The sequence below is a fragment of the Bubalus kerabau genome, chromosome 2 (assembly GCF_029407905.1).
Source record: "Bubalus kerabau isolate K-KA32 ecotype Philippines breed swamp buffalo chromosome 2, PCC_UOA_SB_1v2, whole genome shotgun sequence".
Lineage (NCBI taxonomy): Eukaryota > Metazoa > Chordata > Mammalia > Artiodactyla > Bovidae > Bubalus > Bubalus kerabau.
Genome location: NC_073625.1, coordinates 141,060,316 through 141,080,284, shown reverse-complemented (window position 1 = coordinate 141,080,284; position 19,969 = coordinate 141,060,316). Strand labels below are relative to the sequence as shown.

At 40.2% G+C, this 19,969-nt stretch overlaps 1 protein-coding gene across 1 annotated transcript in view; it reads right to left on the bottom strand.

The window, feature by feature from the left end:
• NCEH1 (neutral cholesterol ester hydrolase 1) overlaps positions 1–5,667 on the bottom strand; it is a 67,953-nt gene extending 62,286 nt beyond the window's left edge. The window contains exon 1 of the mRNA XM_055569037.1: positions 5,383–5,667. Coding sequence (XP_055425012.1) covers positions 5,383–5,520 — 138 coding nt within the window. The 5' untranslated portion in view covers positions 5,521–5,667. The remainder of the gene's footprint in view (positions 1–5,382) is intronic.
• Between the last annotated feature and the right edge of the window lie 14,302 nt (positions 5,668–19,969).

Sequence of the window (19,969 nt, the reverse complement as noted above, 5' to 3'; positions counted from 1 at the left end):
AGGATATCACACTAAAATAAAGTAATAAGGTTGGCATTTCTGTGCTTAGAGCCATATTTGTAGAGTTTTAGGAAAAGTAAAAAGGAAACTGGCTAAACCTCAATACAAAATAAAAAGTTTAAAAAATAAAGAATTAAAAGGAGAACTACAAATTAGGCATTATCTTACACACTTGTAGTTGAATCAACCTGACTTTAATATTTGATTGGATCCACCAGCAGGTTCTGTCTACCAAGACCAACTCATTTTGCTCACCTGTCAGAACTAATACTAATTAAATATTGTACCCTCAAGCTATTCTTAAAGCCATTCTGCTGCCAGGTGTGTTTAAAGAAAATTTCACTAAATCAGCTAAAAATTACTGTGCTTAGTGAGTGAAATCTCTAATTTACATGAAGAAATATGTGTCAAGGCAAGTCTAGAAGGCAATAAGCAAAACTTATTATACACTAGTGTTTTAAAGTTAAATTTAGGAGTAAACATTCCAGTTCATGAATGCTCATGAAGAAGGTTACCAAGCTGGGGTTCTGCATGACATCCAGCTGAGCTGTCATTTAAAGCATACCCACACAGCCCAAAGGCGCATCATGCACAGAGAATTCAGGTGAGGTCACATTCGATTTCAGCAAGTTTGAGGACATTTTACAGGATGAAATACCTTGTTCAACTAGTCCAAAATCACTGTCATTTATAAGAAACAGGGGAAGCATTCAGCAGAAATATCAGCTTCAATAATCTCTCTTTTACATTATGTCACTGAAAGGATACGTAGGGTAAGAACTAGAAAGTTAAGAGGTGATTGAGGTAAGAAGTCACGCTGTGGCCCATTATTACCTTCAGTCATCATCTTTACCACCCCCTCTAAACCGTACAAAACCACTCCCTCCTATGAGCTCCTGTAACTGTACCTCTTCTGTAATACTTGTCAGGGCTTGCCTTTTTAATAGCTATACGTGAGCATAGCTTCTTCATCGTACTAAGCTGCAATTTCTGTGGGTCAGACTCACACACTAAGCTTTCAATCTGTGTTACATCTAAGTGACTGCACATGAAACCTGCTATCATGATAGTGGTCAAAGGATCCAGGAGGCCTTTTTTAAAGAAATCTATTTTAGGGAATTCCCTAGTGGTCCAGTGGTTAGGACCCAAAGCTTTCAGTACCTCAGTGCCATGGCTGGAGTTCAATCTTTGGTCGGATCCCACAATCCACATGGCACAGCCAAAAGAGAAAATAAAATAAAATAATTTTCTTCATAGAACAATTACTGAAATACTAATCACATTGATATGTATGTGCATTTCAATTCCACTTTAGAAGTAGAAAACCTACTACAAAAAAAGCTTTTAATTAATTTCTTATTTCATGATCATTGCAGAAAAACTAGACTATACAGATAGGAAACCTGAAGATATAATCTTATGGCCCAGAAAAAAAAGCACTATATTTTAAATTATGTCCAGCTTTTTCTATACATCTATATATAGATTTATAAAGCTTTGTGTTTTGATGTATAGATATTTCAAATGGTATAACGGCATATATGCTTTTTGTAGCATTTTCTCACTTAAAGCTCAGTATAAATCACTTGTACATCATTAAACTTTATTTTCAAACTTAATTGTTTGACTGCATAGTTTCCAAAATATGGGTTTACCATATTTACATAGTCTTTTATAGTTCTTAAATTTTTTAAAATAACACTGAAAATAAAAAAAAGAAAAGAAAGGTTGCTGAATGTTCTCTCATATATGTCATATATGGCAGTGATTTTGGACTAGTTTAAAAAGATTATTGTACCTATGAAATGTTTCTATCTTTATAGCTATAGCTTTGACTATATGCATAATTATGTGAATTCATCCAGAGGGATTGTTGGGTCAAAGAATAAATACTTCCACAGCTTCCCATGGACACTGCCAAACTGCCATCAAAAAAGTTGTTAAAATTTACATTTTTTTCCAGCAGTGTATACTTCTCAGTATCTCTACCTGTATCAGGATTACCATTTTATAAAAATTTTTGCTTGCACAGCATTTTGAAATATCTTCAGAATGTCCACCAAACTCCTTCCTTTTGTTCCCCTAGTCTTCATCTACATCTCTCTCCATTGCCCTTCCCAGACTATTTTTGTCTGTGTTTTTCCACTGTCCAAGTCTTATGATGGCTTTGCTATCACACTGAAAGATGCCTAGCTATTTTATCACCTTAGAGCCAAAGTATCAGCTGACTAATCTGATAAACATGCTAATGTAAAGGGCTCCTTTCCAGCAACATGTATGCAATATAACTTGAACAGTTTAAGAAAAATATAATCTACATCAGCAGTGTATTTAACTTACACAGTAGTGGTTCTCAGTTTTTGCTGCACACTGAAATCACCTTGGGAACTGTTTAAAATACTGCTTCCTGGGACTCCTCTCCCAGAGATTCTGCATAAATTTGGTATACGTTGTGAATTGGGCATTAGGATTTTTGAAGGCTTCCTAGGTGACTCTAATGTAGCATCTGTGTTTGAGATGACTTGAGAAAGATCCTAAGTAACTTCTTCTTAGGTAATATTGAAGGACCCCAAGGAAGAAAAGCACAATGAACATAATCTCAATGACTCTGACTCATCAGCAGAAGATAAAGGAGATGAGAAGGGACAGGGAGTGGTGAAGCATTTGCCAATGACAACAGAATAAAAGTAGCTTTCACTTTTTTTTTTTTTGGCCACACCACATGGCATCTTAGTTCCCCAACCAGGGATCAAACCCATGCCCCCTTCAGTGAAAGGCACAGAATCTTACCACTGGACCTCTAGGGAAGTCCCAAGCCTTCACATTTCTTGATATTAGGCAGGTGCCTGCTGTATTAAGAAGTTGACCAAGCCTTACCTATGAAGTAGCTTTTGTAATGAAGCCAATCAATTCAAACTAAAGTGATGTGGGCAACAAACTTTATGCCAGGCAATTTAGTGGTAGCATTCCAGGTTTCAATGAGGTAGTCTACTTCTAGTTTATGTTTATTTTATTGTTTCAACAAAGTTGAGCAGTACTATAGATTTTCCCCACAACCCACAGTGGCCCTTTGGGACAATACTTAGAAGAATATTGGAGTGGGTTGCCATTCCCTTCTCCAGGGGATCTTCCGAACCCAGGGATTGAACCCAGGTCTCCCGCATTGTAGGCAGACGCTTTTACGGTCTGAGCCATCAGGGAAGTCCACTTAGAAGAATAACTACAACCAATTCCAGCCATTAAAATACATTACAGCACTCTTACAAAGCATCAAAAGCTATCAGCCCTACTATACAAGGAAAGCTGAGGGTCAGAGAAGGTTAGTTAATGGGCTGGCCTCGCAGCCAGCAAGTGGCCTGGCTGAGGAGGGATTCAGGGAGGCATGACTAACAGTCATGCTCTGTTTACTACCAAGTGTCAAACACATTGCCTTTTCCCCAGGACAATTTGAAGTGACACTGGTAAATTGCTTTCCTGGGTAGAATATGCTTTCTTGTGGGCTGAATGATCTTTTCTGATGTTTTACAGTTCTGAAGACAAATGATAAGAACCACTTGTGTGCTAACCCAACCCCAGCCACAGTGTCCAGTGAGGATACTCTGCTTGCTACCTTATCTGTCTCTGTGACCTGGCACTATTACATTATCATTCCCAAACACCAGCTAAGGGCACATGCTGCAGATGACTGTAAGGCCCAGAGGCCTTACTGGACTGGTTGCTTTATTGGGGAAGAAAGACATTTGTCCAATCATGGCTTTTTTCAAATTACTTATGATAGGGAAGATTTCCTTGGATCAGAAAGGCAAGAATAATCTCTGTGGCCAACACAGTAGTTTGACTTATTTTTTATTTCTTTCTGTTTTTCTTATCATTAGGCATTATTCTTTTTACTGTAGAAGGCCATTTAAGCCACCCAGGTAAATATCATTGTATCCCAGAATCTTTAAAGGGTGCTACTCCCCAGCTACAAAATTTCTGGAGGAAGACAGTGATTGCAGAGCATCCTGCACAAGACTGCCTTTCTTGGAGCCAATGCTAGAGAAGGGGATTGTCATTCTTTCGTCTTGTCAACATTGTAGTAAGCAGGAGGGAAGGAAGAGGCTCTATTGCCTCATAGACCCTTCCTAAGAGAAAATGCGGGACTTGAGGGTGGAAACGTGGCTGGATTCAAGAAAAGCAAAATCTTCCTAGAAATGTGCTATAATACCCTAGTTAAGGGATTTGTGATAGGATAACGCCTCAGAGACTAGGTAATCCTACACACAGTTGGAATGCACAGGGAAAAGGAATATCAATCCTCTAGGAAAATCCTGTTTGTTTCTTTTTCTCTCTCTCTCTCCCTAGTTGTCATTCTTTAAAGGAATTTACAAAAATAACCTGAGGTTAAAGCCCAAGGTTGGAGGAGGGGAGGAATCTCGGTTTGGGGGGAGGGTCAGGAGTTTAGATAGAGCAGGATGCTCAGAAAACCCTGTTCAGTCATAGGGCTCAGACTTGACAGCTGATTGTAGTTTAGATTTTAGATTGTCTGGCACTAAAAATAATGCCTCTTACATAGAATAAACCAGAAAGTTACATTTTTCTGTCTACGGGGTTAAAAAAAATATACACTCATGGTACAGGAAAGAGAACGGTCACCCTGCCAGGCTAAGCCTGGATATCCTGACTCAGGTAAAGGTTAGCTCTTCTACAGTTAAGGACATACATGAAACGCAGCAGGGCAGGCGCAAAACAAGAGCATCATGCAAACACCTGCTGTCACTACCTCCACAGCCTCTCCCGCAGCCAGCCAGGCCTCTCTGCCTCCTTTGTTGGGCTGAGCTGAGGAGTGTCGGCCATGACGTGCAGATCTGTGCCGTCCCCTAAGTACTGTGGGAGCCCAGGCTGCTGCCCGTGGCAAAGGAGGGCTCCAATGTCGGACACAGTACGAGATCACCGTGCCAAGTCTGCTCTTAAGGTGGCTGCATTCCCAGGAACCAGAGCCTTCCTACAACACTTAACTCGCTCTCTGCCGCCCTCTATAAGAGAACAAAATGGGGGAGGGGTGGGTTATAAAACGCTGGAAGCTTGATTTTTGACGTTGCAAACCAAGATAGAAGGTGACATTTAGGAAAGACGAAGGATTTAAACAGTCGTCAAATTCTGCTCAAGAACTTCCTTCTCCGGTATCAACACAGACAAAGACCTACACACAGACCTAACCCGCTGCTAGCCAAGAAGCGAATGCGACATCCTGAAAATGTCAGCCTGAACCACTTTAAAAAGCAATAGCCTTATTGCGCCACAAAAATATCCATCTCACGGGACGAAGGCCGGAAATTCTCTTTCCCCCTAAAATATTGCTTAAGAGAAGGGACAGAGAATCAGCCCTGGGCTGCGTCTCACCACTTGCTGTGCGCTCCGGAAAGTGGCGTCCAGCAGCATCAGCTTCCAGGGATCGGAGACGGAGCTGGGCAGAGGGATGTAGATGTAATAGGCAGCCAGCGCCACTAGGGCGGTAAGCAGGACACAGGACGACCTCATCCTCCTCCGGCTCGGCGGGCCTGCCGGACGGACGAGGAGGAAAGGGCAATACCACCCAAAGACCTCAAGCAAGTTTCTGCGAGGGCCAGCCGCTCATTCACCCGTTTCTTGTATGCCCAGAGCCAATCAGAGGCGGCGTCGGGAGGAAGTCGGAGCGCTGACTTGCCCCCTCCACTGTGTCCTTGCAAAGTGTTGCAGACACTCCAGGTTTGAGAAAGCTGTGGGGCTGTGCTGGGCGAAGAACAGCGGTCTCCGGAGGACACAGGTGTGTATTGCACACCAGTGACCAAGGGCTTCCCTTCTGCAGGTTTCCAAACGGAAACAGTCCCAGAATAGTTTAAGTGCATTAAGTTTCTGTCTGTCTAAAGCACATTTGACTCAAAATGGAGTCAGATGTGAGAATGATAATAAAATGATAACAATAAAAATCCACTGACTTCTACAGCCAGATTTGCAATGGAATGTAAAGCCTATCTGATATGTGGTGAGAGAAGATAACAAATTCTTATAGCTCAAGCGAATGATAAGCCAGTAGTATAATACATCAAGCACACAAATCTGGGTTTCCAGATCTCATTCTCCAATAAAAAGAACCATGACTCTGCCATGGCTCCTTGGAGAAAAGACTGATTGTAGGGCTGAGGCAGGTAAAGAACAGGATGAACCTGATCTAGAAGATGAGGAAGTGCTAAAAAATGATGAGAACTTGGTCAAAAGGACACAGTTGGCAGCTTTAAGGGTCTTCCAATGTCAAAAACTGGGATAATTTTAGCATCAAAATAAATAATACTAATGGATTATAAACCATTAAATAAAATAAATATCTAGGAGTCTATACTAATAGAAATAAATGGGAAACACTATGTGAAAAAAATTCTTTCAGTGGGTCAGTGGTAACAGAAAAAGTATTTGAATCCAGATTTCCTATTAAAGATAGGGGGAGGGGAGTGAATATAAAATGAGAGAGAGAGAGAGAGAGAACTTCAGCAGAATTACAACCAAAGATCCAGAAGGAAAAATTTGGAAGAACTGTTTTAAGGAGGTGGTTAGAGAATAACTCCAAAGCTATTGATCAAGGCCTTAAAACATCTGGCACATATAATTTTGCAACTTAATATAGTAATTTAAATTTAACCTAACCCAAAGTAATAAAATAATCATAAATTGGGGGCTGAAAATGAGATTATTGGGAGAAAGTTGGCTTCTTATTCAAAGTTTGGAAGAAAATACTTATGTGAAGGGTACACTTCAATGATGTTTCAAGCATTCAAGTTTGAGATCATCATTTTATATCTTTTTGTAGTTACTCGTTAAACATATAACTCTGAACAGAAAGAGATATATATTTGTGGGTGTGTGTATGTACATAAAGTTAGAAGCTAGTCTCTGTGGGTGATTACAGATAATCCCAGAGCTATCAATCGAGTTGACAACTGCATTGATTAACATTTTAATTAATGTTAACATTAATGATGACATTAACTTGCTTTCAGGTAATCAAGGCTATGGTTTTTCCAGTGGTTATGTATGGATGTGAGAGTTGGACTGTGAAGAAAGCTGAGCACCGAAGAATTGATGCTTTTGAACTGTGGTGTTGGAGAAGACTCTTGAGAGTCCCTTGGACTGCAAGGAGATCCAACCAGTCCATTCTGAAGGAGATCAGCCCTGGGTGTTCTTTGGAAGGAATGATGCTAAAGCTGAAACTCCATTACTTTGGCCACCTCATGCGAAGAGCTGACTCACTGGAAAAGACTCTGATGCTGGGAGGAATTGGGGGCAGGAGGAGAAGGGGACGACAGAGGATGAGATGGCTGGATGGCATCACTGACTCGATGGACATGAGTCTGAGTGAACTTTGGGAGATGGTGATGGACAGGGAGGCCTGGCGTGCTGCGATTCATGGGGTTGCAAAGAGTCAGACATGACTGAGTGACTGAACTGAATTGAATCTGTAATATAATTCAGAGTTTTACCTTATAGACTTTAATATTTTTCTCCTGAATTTTGATTGTATTCATAAAATCATAGATCTTAGAGCTGATGACTAAACAAATAACAAACCACCCACACCTGACCCATCCTTCTATCTTCAGCCAGTAGTAATAAGCTTGATATATAGATGAGCCTTCTGAGACCCAGAGAAGCCTCAAGAAGCCTCTTCTAGTTTGTAAGTGATATGACCAATATTTATTTTTTCTGGACTTCCCTAGTGGTTCAGTGGTTAAGAATCCTCCTGCCAGGATTCTTGTGCAGGGGACATGGGGTTGACCCTGGCTCAGAAAGAGTCCACATACTGAAGGGCAACTAGAGCTCTAGAATCTGTGGTCTGCAACAAGAGCATTGAAGGCAGGTTCTTTACTGTCTGAGCTACCAGGGAAGCCCATCTGGAACAGGAGAAGCCACCACAATGAGAAGCCTGAGCACTGCAACTAGAGAAAGCCCATGCATGCAACAAAGACCTAATGCAGCCAAAAATAAATGAGGTAATAAAATTTTTAAATACTGTTGGTTGGAATTGAAAATATAAAAACAGAAACATTTTTAGAAAAATATTTATTTCTCCTGCCTCCCAATGCTGTCCAACTTCTCTTCAGCAGTACACTAAGAGATAGAAACTAAGAAGAAGAAAAAAAGAGAAACCACTATCTTAATAATCTTCAGTGCTTCTTCTGTAGATCTGAGATTCCTTTAAAAAAAGAAACCAATCTGAGATAAATTTAAACACCTTTATCTTTTTTTCTAATACTTCATTCATTCAACAAATATGATCCACACTAGGAACAACAAATAATAGTCCACACTAGGAAATAAAGGAGTTGGGGGCAAGGCAGTAAGATCTCGGCTCTTTCTGATTTTTACGTGTTTGGTGGTGATGGTGGTTGTGAAGTGAGAGTAAGGAAGGTACAGAAAGGAAAGGCAAACAACAGATAAACAATATAACTACAAACCAGGTTCTGTGGTTAACATCCTGAATGTATGAACTCATTTAGTCTTTACAACAGTTCTCATGAAGTATGTACTTTTATTATTCCAAAAACAGAGGCACTGAAAGATGAAGTGCTTGTCCCCAAGTCACCCAAGTAGTAGAGGTGTACCGGGGAGTTGAGCCCATTGAGTCTGGCCCTTGTGCTCGTGTGCTTTACCACTCAACTCTGCTGCCAAGAGGTTAGGACTGGGAAGAAAACAGAACAGTGTGGTGTGACACCTTGTGGCTGGTTGCTGCTTTAAACTGGGTGATGGAGGGGACTTCTTTAAGGAGTGTGCGTGCTTCTTTAAGTCGCTTCAGTTCTTTAAGTTGCTTCAGTACTTTAAGTTGCTTCAGTCGTGTCTGACTCTGTGACCCTTTGGACTGTAGCCCACCAGGCTCCTCTGTCCATGGGATTCTCCAGGCAAGAATACTGGAGTGAGTTGCCATGCCCTCCTCCAGGGGATCTTCCAGGCCCGCATCTCCTGGGTCTCCTGCATTGCAGGAGGATTCTTTACTGCTGAGCCATCAGGGAAGCCCTCTTTAAGGAGATGTCATTTGAACTCAGACCTGAGTGTCTAAAGAGGTAGCCATGCAGGAATCTAGAGCGTAGGGAATAAGTGCAGTGGCCTTGAAATGTCACCAGGTCAAGGAACAGACAGCTGGTGAGAGAGATTTCTCTGCAAGGGGTGTGGTGGAGCAGGTCCAGTCAAGAGGTAGCATGGGTGCAAAAGGGTGGGTTACCTAGGACATGATAATGAGGTGCCATGGAGAGCCACTGGAGACCTTGCAGCAGGGGAGCAACAGAACCTGATCTGTATTTGAGAAGAACCACTACAGCTGCACTGTAGAGAACAGTTATCCAGATCAGAGAGGGATGGTGACTCGGAGGGGCCACCGTGGTGGAACAGAGGGAAGGGGCAGATTTAGAACACATTTTAGAGATGGGAGAGATATGACATACTCATAGATTGTGAAGGGTGATAAAAAATCTAACTCAAAACTATGCTGTTCAGATTTCAGGCTGATTGGAGAAGAGTATATGTGGGAAGGATCATGGCCGGTATCAGTGGCTGTTTACTTTGCAGAAAAATGACCATGGCACTGCTCAAAGAATCTATTGTGTGCACAGGCCTGTGCATCCACACATGCGTGTGCACACACACACACACACACACACACACACCCCTACCTTCTGAAATAATACAGAAATTTTAAAATCTGAAGGTAAATCAGGTCAGTAGAAAACATGAGAGACCATTTTTTTAAACCGGCATCTGGTCAGCATTAGCTCAGGTACTATCAAAGGAGAAAGATACTCTGCAGTAAGACACAAGCTGATATCTTTGACCAAAGGTGTGTGTGCATGCTCAGTCGTGTCTGACTCTTTGAGACACCAAGGACTGTAGCCCACCAGGCTCCTCCGTCTATGGAATTTTCCAGGCAAGAATACTGGAATGAGTTGCCATTATCTCCTCCAGGGTATCTTCCCCACCCAGAGATATATCCCACATCTCTTGTCTCCTGCATAGGCAGGCAGATTCTTTACCACTAGCGCCACCTGGGAAGCCCAAAGTTATTACTCCTTTAAAGGTTAGGTACCTTTGCATTTCATGCAAAGATGGGCTCGATAAAGGACAGAAATGATATGGACCTAACAGAAGCATAAGATATTAAGAAGAGGTGGCAAGAATACAAAGAAAAACTGTACAAAAAAGCTCTTCACGATCCAGACAATCATGATGGCGTGATCACTCACATAGAGCCAGACATCCTGGAATGTGAAGTCAAGTGGGCCTTAGAAAGCATCACTATGAACAAAGCTAGTGGAGGTAATGGAATTCCAGTTGAGTTATTTCAAATCCTAAAAGATGATGCTGTGAAACTGCTGCACTCAATATGCCAGCAAATTTGGAAAACTTAGCAGTGGCCACAGGACTGGAAAAGGTCAGTTTTCATTCCAATCCCAAAGAAAGGCAATGCCAAAGAATGTTCAAACTACTGCACAATTGCACTCATCTGACACGCTAGTAAAGTAATGCTCAAAATTCTCCAAGCCAGGCTTCAGCAATACATGAACCATGAACTTCCAGATGTTCAAGCCGGATTTAGAAAAGGCAGAGGAACCAGAGATCAAATTGCCAACATTCGTTGGATCATCAAAAAAGCAAGAGAGTTCCAGAAAAACATCTACTTCTGCTTTATTGACTATGCCAAAGCCTTTGACTGTGTGGATCACAATAAACTGTGGAAAATTCTGAAAGAGATAGGAATACCAGACCACCTGACCTGCCTCTTGAGAAACCTGTATGCAGGTCAGGAAGCAACAGTTAGAACTGGACATGGAACAACAGACTGGTTCCAAATAGGAAAAGGAGTACGTCAAGGCTGTATATTGTCACCCTGCTTATTAAACTTATATGCAGAGTACATCATGAGAAACACTGGACTGGAAGAAGCACAAGCTGGAATCAAGATTGCTGGGAGAAATATCAATAACCTCAGATTTGCAGATGACACCACCCTTATGGCAGAAAGTGACGAAGAACTAAAGAGCCTCTTGATGAAAGTGAAAGAGGAGAGTAAAGAAGTTGTCTTAAAACTCAACATTCAGAAAACTAAGATCATGGCATCTGGTCCCATCACTTCATGGGAAATAGATGGGGAAACAATGGAAACAATGGCTGACTTTATTTTTGGGGGCTCCAAAATCACTGCAGATGGTGATTGCAGCCATGAAATTAAAAGACGCTTACTCCTTGGAAGGAAAGTTATGACCAACCTAGACAGCATATTAAAAAGCAGAGACATTACTTTGCCAACAAAGGTCCATCTAGTCAAGGCTATGGTTTCTCCAGTGGTCATGTATGGATGTGAGAGTTGGACTGTGAAGAAAGCTGAGCACTGAAGAATTGATGCTTTTGAACTGTGGTGTTGGAGAAGACTCTTGAGAGTCCCTTGGACTGCAAGGAGATCCAACCAGTCCATCCTAAAGGAAATCAGTTCTGAATATTCATTGGAAGGACTGATGTTGATGCTGAAGCTCCAATATTTTGGCCACCTGATGCGAAGAGCTGACTCATTTGAAAAGACCCTGATGCTGGGAAAGATTGAAGGCAGGAGGAGAAGGGGATGACAGAGGATGAGATGGTTGGACGGCATCACTGACTCAATGGACATGAGTTTGGGTAAACTCTGGGGGTTGGTGATGGACAGGGAGGCCTGCCATGCTGCCGTCCATGGGGTCGCAAAGAGTTGGACACGGCTGAGCGACTGAACTGAACTGAACTGAAACTTATCTTTGGACATAGATGTCATTTATTTTCTAAATCTGCAAACATTTACCATTGACCCGTTAAGTGTTGCACACTGTATTATGCTTGGGAATGGGACATTATCCCTGCAAGGAAAGAGTTCTCAGTCTATTAGAAAAGGAAATAAATAATACACAGGAAAAGGGACTTCCCTGGTGGTTCAATGGTTAAGAATCTGCCTGCCAATGCTGGGGACACAGGTTCGACCCCTGGTCCAGGAGGATTCCACATGGTGCAGGACAGCTGAGCCCTTGCTGCAACTACTGAGCTCACGTGCCCTGGAGCCCATGGTCTACAACAGGATGAGCCACCACAATGAGAAGCCTGAGCACTGCAACTAAAGAAAGCCTGTGAGCAGCAATGAAGACCCATCACAGCCAAAAATTAAATAAGTAAAGTTAAAATAATAATAAACAGGAAAATGAATGGAAGAAAACTTGCTAAGTTTTATAGTAGAGGTGCAGAAAGAATGTCTGCATAGAAGTACACAGACAAGGGCAGAAATGCATATGCAAGAATATCGTGTCAAAGGTTTGGTGGAAGAGCATGACACTTTCCAGTACCAATTTCTGTTGATTTGTGAATGATGTAAACAAATCTGTTCTTAACCGAACTACTGGTAGAACCAGAGTCAGCGATTTACAATCAGAATTCATTTCACTGATTTAGTTGCATTGATGTAAACCAATGACAGGATAATCAGTGTATACTTCTCAAGAATAAGTGATTTAGGGACTTCCTGGTGGTCAAGTGGTTAAGAATAAGCCTGCCAATGCAGAGGACATGCATTCAATCTCTGGTCCAGGAGCTAAGATCCTACATCCTGTAGGGCAGCTAAGCCCACGTGCCACAAATACTGAGCCTGCTGGCCTAGAGCCCGTGCTCCACAACGACAGAAGCCACAGCAAGGAGAAGCCCGCTTACTGCAACTAGAGAAAACCCATGTGACACAAGGAAGACCCAGTTCAACCATAAATAAATTTAAATAAATAAAGAATACAGAGATGGAAATGGCAACCCACTCCAGTATTCTTGCCCAGAAAATCCCATGGACAGAGGAGTCTGGCAGGCTATAGTCTATGGGGTCATAAAGAGTTGGAGACAAATTAGTGACTAACACTTCCACTCTTTTCTTCACTTGCAAAAATGTCTACTGGGCTAAGTTCTTGGGTAAAATAGTCAAGATGACATTTTAATATTAGCAACTAAATATGTTAAAAATAAATCAAGTGAGTTATGTATTCAGTTAGGTTTCTCTACTGCCTCTTAGTTTTTAAATACTCATCTTAGAAAAATAAACCATTGGTTAGTTCTATTGGCATTTACTTTTGTTAGTTCACTAGCATATTCCGAGAAAGTATTCTCTTTAAAAATTTCAACCACAAATTAAAGTTATTAGCTACTCCAGTGCTTGCTCTAAGCCCTATGAACAGGTCTCTTCTCAGTTCTAAGCACATAGCTGAAGTTCAATAGATGTTTATAGCTGGTAAAGTCTAATATTTATATCTGAGGGACTTCCCTGGCAGTCCAGCAGGGGTTCGATCTCTGGTCAGGGAACTAAGATCCCACATACAGCACAGCACAGCCCAAAATAAGTATAATAATAATAATAATGATAATAATAATAATATTTAGATCTGAAAGGCTGACAGTGTGAAAAAGAGATCATTAATAGGTAAGAACTTTTATATGCCATCTTATCAACTGTTTCCTGGTTGTTTTGTAGTTGCTATGTTCCTTTCTTCTGCTCTTGCTGCCTTCCTTTGTAAATGAATGGTTTTCTGTATTGGTATGCTTTGATTGTCTTCTTCTTATCTTTTGTGAATCCACTTTAGGTTTCTGCTGCATGGTTACCATGAAGCTTACATAAAATATAAATGTTACAGTCTATCTTATGCTGGTAACAGCTTAACTTTGATTGCATACAAAACACTATCCTTTACTCCCCTTTTATGTTTTTGATGTTACAGTTTATCTTTTTTAATATTGTGTATTTATTTAAGAATTGTCTTTTACACTTTATATAGAGTTAAGTATTTAACACTCTACCATGTTACAATATTATTCTGAATTTGACTACATATTTACTTTAGCAATCTGTTGAAAATATATGCTCATATGTTTTCATGTTACTAATTATCATCCTTTCAGCGTGAAGACCTCCTTTCAGCATTTCTTGTAAGGAAGGTCTGCTTCTGCTGCTGCTGCTAAGTCGCTTCAGTCGTGTCTGACTCTGTGTGACCCCATAGACGGCCGCCCACCAGGCTCCCCCGTCCCTGGGATTCTCCAGGCAAGAACACTGGAGTGGGTTGCCATTTCCTCCTCCAATGCATGAAAGTGAAAAGTGAAAGTGAAGTCACTCAGTCATGTCACCTCCTAGCGACCCCATGGACTACAGCCTACCAGGCTCCTCCGTCCATGGGATTTTTCAGGCAAGAGTACTGGAGTGGGGTGCCATTGCCTTCTCCGAAGGAAGATCTAGTAGTGATAAATTCCCTCAGCTTTTGTTTGTCTAGGAAAGTATTCATCTCTCCTTACTTTCTTAAGGACAGCTTTGCCAGGTAAAGTACTCTTGGCAGTAGTTTTTTTTCTTTTTTTTCTTTCCGCACTTTGAATATAGCATTTTACTCTCTTCTGGCTAGTAAGTTTTCTGCTGAAAAGTCTTCTAATAGCCTTTTGAGAGTTCCCCCTTTTCCTTTCTGCTTTTAAGATTTTTCTTTGTCTTTGATTTTTGACATTTTTATTCTAATGTGTCTTGGAGAGGGTTTCTTTTTTTTTTTTTTCAACTTTTTATTTTGCATTGGGAAAAATTCTTCAAGAGATGGGAATATCAGACCACCTGACCTGCCTTTTGAGAAACCTATATGCAGGTCAGGAAGCAACAGTTAGAACTGGACATGGAACAACAGACTGGTTCCAAATAGGAAAAGGAGTATGTCAAGGCTGTATATTGTCACCCTGCTTATTTAACTTATATGCAGAGTACATCATGAGAAAGGCTGGGCTGGAAGAAGCACAAGCTGGAATCAAGATTGCCGGGAGAAACAGCAATAACCTCAGATATGCAGATGACACCACCCTTATGGCAGAAAGTGAAGAGGAACTCAAAAGCCTCTTGATGAATGTGAAAGAGGAGAGTGAAAAAGTTGGCTTAAAGCTCAACATTCAGAAAACAAAGATCATGGCATCTGGTCCCATCACTTCATGGGAGATAGATGGGGAAACAGAAACAGTGTCAGACTTTATTTTTTGGGGCTCCAAAATCACTGCAGATGGTGATTGCAGCCATGAAATTAAAAGACGATTACTCCTTGGAAGGAAAGTTATGACCAACCTAGATAGCATATTGAAAAACAGAGACATTACTTTGCCAACAAAGATTCGTCTAGTCTAGACTATAGTTTTTCCAGTAGTCATGTATGGATGCAAGAGTTGGACTATGAAGAAAGCTGAGCACTGAAGAATTGATGCTTTTGAACTGTGGTGTTGGAGAAGACTCTTGAGAGTCCCTTGGACTGCAAGGAGATCCAACCAGTCCATTCTGAAGGAGATCAGCCCTGGGATTTCTTTGGAAGGAATGATGCTAAAGCTGAAACTCCAGTACTTTGGCCACCTCATGCAATGAGTTTACTCATTAGAAAAGACTCTGATGCTGGGAGGGATTGGGGGCAGGAGGAAAAGGGGACAACAGAGGATGAGATGGCTGGATGGCATCACCAACTCAATGGACATTAGTCTGAGTGAACTCCGGGAGATGGTGATGGACAGGGAGACCTGGTGTGCTGCGATTCATGGGGTCGCAAAGAGTTGGACATGACTAAGCGACTGAACTGAACTGAACTGATAGCCAGGTAACAATGTTGTGATATTTTCAGGTGAACAGTGAAGGTATTCAGCCATACATATACATATATCCATTCTCCCCTCCCATCCAGGCTGCCACATAACATTGAGCAGAGTTCCACATGCTATACAAGAGGTCCTTGTTAGTTACCCATTTTAAATATAGCAGTGTGTACATGTCCAGCTCAAAAGTCCCTAACTATCCCTTCCCCCAGCCTTCCCCCTGGCAACCATAAGTTCCTTCTTTAAGTCTGTGAGTCTCTTTCTGTTTTGTAAGTTCATTTGTTTCATTTCCCTTTAGATCCCACATATAAGGGATATCATATGATATTTCGAGAGGGTTTCTTTGACTTTGTGTAGCGACCTATGAGCTTCATGAACTTGGATATTCAAGAAAAAAAGGGAGTGTTAGTCTCTCAGTCATGTCTGACTTTGTGACCTGATGGATTGTAGCCTGCCAGGCTCCTCTGCCTCAGGAATTCTTCAGGCAAGAATACTGGAGTGAGTAGCCATTCCCTTCTCCAGGGGATTCTCCCGACCCAGAGATCAAACCCAGGTCTCCTGCATTGCAGGCAGTTTTTTTTTTTACCATCTGAGACACCAAGAAAGCCCCATAACATTGTTTCCATGCCTGCATCCTTAGTCATGTTTCCATGTGTGCATACTCAGTTGTGCCCTAGTTCTGGTGATCCCATGGACTATAGCCTACCAGGCTCACCACTGAGCTACCATTGGTTGGATGTCCAATTCTCTCCTCAAATTTGGGAAGTTGTCAGCCATTACTTCTCTAAATAAGTTTTCTACCCCTTTCTCCTTCTCTTCTCCTAATCACAAATCAATCCTTTTGATAGTATCCTATAACTCACATAGGCCTTCTTTCTTCTTTCTTTTATCTCTCCTGACTGGATAATTTCAGAGTTCTTGTCTTCAATATCATTGATTTTTCTGTTTGGTCAAGTCTGCTCTTATGTTCTCTATTACACATTTAATTTCATCCATTTTATTCTTCAGCTCTAGAATTTCTGTTGGTTCTTTCTTACAATTTCTTTTTGTTAAATTCATTTTGTTCATGTTTCTGGATTTTGCTGCATTGTCTCTGTGTTTTCTTGTAGCTCATTGAGTTTCCTTAAAACAGTTATTTTGCATTCTTTACACGTTAAGCCAGAGATCTCCATGTCTTTGTGTTCAGTATCAGATCATCATTGGTGGTGTCATGTCCTTAATTCATCACGTTCTTTTGAATTTTTGTGTTGCTGTCTTCACATTTGAAGTAGCAATCATTTCCTCTAGTCTTTACTAAATGCTCTCTTCAATGCATCTTTTTTTTTTTTTTTTTTTTTTTGCTCCAATGGAGTATGGGCATTTCTCCTCCACAAACATGGACTTCCACAAAGGCTCTTTGTTTTGTGAGTGATTGTCTAAGTCACTGTTCTCTAAGGACTACCAGATCTTGATCAAGAAAAACTGAAAATGGTTTATGGGTCACTGCAAGGACCACAGTTAGAATCAAGGTTTGTCTGCCTGTCACCTGACACAGGATAAGACTCCTCCTGGGTCCCTGGACATATGATGCTAGAATCCACAGCTCCCTCAAAGGCACTCCTGTCCATGAATATATGCTGACTTTTTTGTTGTTGAGGTGAGAGGGAAGACAAAAATGAGGGATGTCTATGGAACTATAATATTAACATCACTGCCTCCGCCCTTAAACAAACAAACAAACAACTCCTGAAACCAAGAATTAAAAGGTAAGGGGGAAGGTTGTTTAAAAGTGTCAGATTTTAGTTTTTGCTTGTGCGTGTGTGCATTAAAAGGGGAGTTTTACAATTAATTCAGCAAGTTATAACTTCAAGACTCCCGAAAAGTGATTCAACTATTGCAGCATTATATCATGTCATTGTGTTATAGGATTTTTTCCTTCTAGAGTTTGTAACTCAGTAATAATTTGTTACACATAGGAAAAATATGGTAGACTTCTGATGCATTTGTTTAAACACTTAAAATTTCTGTTATTTTAAAATTTTTATCAATATAAAACTCCACTGATAAAGATAAATACATTTGAACAATGTTTATACTCTTGCCTGGAAAATCCCATGGATGGAGGAGCCTGGTAAGCTGCAGTCCATGGGGTCACTGAGGGTTGTACACAACTGAGCGACTTCACTTTCACTTTTCACTTTCATGCATTGGAGAAGGAAATGGCAACCCACTCCAGTGTTATTGCCTGGAGAATCCTAGGGACAGGGGAGCCTGGTGGGCTGCCGTCTATGGGGTCGCACAGAGTCAGACACGACTGAAGTAACTTAGCAGTAGCAGCAGCAGTAGAAAAACACAGCTAGTAAAGAAACATAAGAGACATATAAAAAAATGTTAACCTTCCAAGAGTCAGGGAATGTAAAATAATCATCAGGGTCCTATTTTTCCTCCAAAAAATTATAAAGTTAGAATTGATCATACAAATGTTAAGAAAGGTAGATAAATAAACAATATCCAATTTTATTTTATAAATGATGCTACAATATGAATCTTTATGTAGAAAACATTCTTTGGTAAAGATTAGTTATTTAATTTTTTTTAAACACCTTGGAAACAATGTAAATGGTTTCTTATAGAAAAATATTTGTATATAAATAAGTTTCTTCTACATATTAAAATATGTAAATATTATATTTAAATGTAAATAGAATACCTTGTTCTTAAAGTAATTTTAAAAACAGGGCACCAGGACTTCCCAGGTAGTCCAGTGATTAAGAATCTGCCTGCAAATTCAGGGGACATGGGTTTGATCCCAGGTCCAAGAAGATCCCACATGCCATGGAGTAACTAAACCTGTGGGCCACAACTACCAAGCCTGTGCTCTAGAGCCCACAAGCCATAACAAGAGAAGTTACCGCAGTGAGAAGCCTACATATGATAACCAGATAGTATCCCCCACTCTTGACAACTAGAGAAAGCTTGCAAGCAGCAACAAACACCCAATACCACCAAAATAAATGAATAAATAAAAATAAAAACAGGGTACCACCACACAAAAAAAAAACAACTCCTGTTGTAAGTGAATGAATACATATTAATATTATGGCAACAATTATGTTTGCTGCTACTACTGCTAAGTCGTTTCAGTCGTGTCCGACTCTGTGCGACCCTATAGACGACAGCCAACTAGGCTCCTCCGTCCCTGGGATTCTCCAGGCAAGAACACTGGAGTGGGTTGCCATTTCCCTCTCCAAACAATTATGTTTAAACAACACAAATACAATAACTGGAGATAAATATACCCACACCTCAAATATGTTTGTGTTTGTATAACAGAACTTTGAATAATTTTTACTTTCTTTTTAACTTTGAAATCTTTGATTTTCTTCATTCATTACTCTATAATGTAACTTAAAAACAAGAAGTCACTAAAAATTCTAAAAAAAAATGTGCCATCTTATACCACATAAGCCTGGACTTTCATTCAAAGTTGCATCTATTTACATCTGCTTATCCAATTTTAAACTTATACTTATAAAACAATCCTTCATAATTTATTTGCTCAAATAGCCTATCCTAATAGAAAGAACGCTCGCTGGGAGTTAGTGATTTGGCTCTATCACAGGCTATCTATATGAACTAGGGAAAATGACTTATCATTCTTGAGTCTTAGCATCTTCATCCATAAAATAATAGTTTGGATCTAGTATCTCTAAGATTTCTTCTAGCTCCTAGAGCTACAAGTCATATGAGAATGCAAATACAGGCTAATTATATGCCAAAAGGTACTTTACAGTTTAAAATGTACTTTTTAAAGAAAAATACAATAATTATCACACAGAAAAAGTAATCTATGTGGGAAAAAATAAGGGATCATTAAAATATATTGTCAGTTCAATAGGTGATCATAAATTACAGAAATGTTTATTTGGCAAGAAATTCTACCATTGGAAAAAAACATGAACCATAATAAAGCTCTTCTAGACTTATTGGCCTAAAGTTATTTTTCCTTTCCTTAGGTAAAAATGAATCATTCAGCTTTTACAATACTCATAACTAACTCATTACATGTTACTTTATACAGCTTTAATGAATATAGAATTACAAGATCAAGTCTATAATCAGTAGTAGAGATCTCAGCATCCAACAAAGGAAGTTGTGTTCTTACTACTCCTAGTAAAGAAGTAAGAAGAGATTTACTTCCCTAGCTATTCTGAAAAACATACATATAATGAGCTTTTTATTGTATAATTGGCTTATTTCTAGTAAATGAAGGTCTCATTAACTTTAGAAATTCTTTGATCACCTACTTAATAACTGCATCTCTCTAGTTTTTAAATTATCTTTT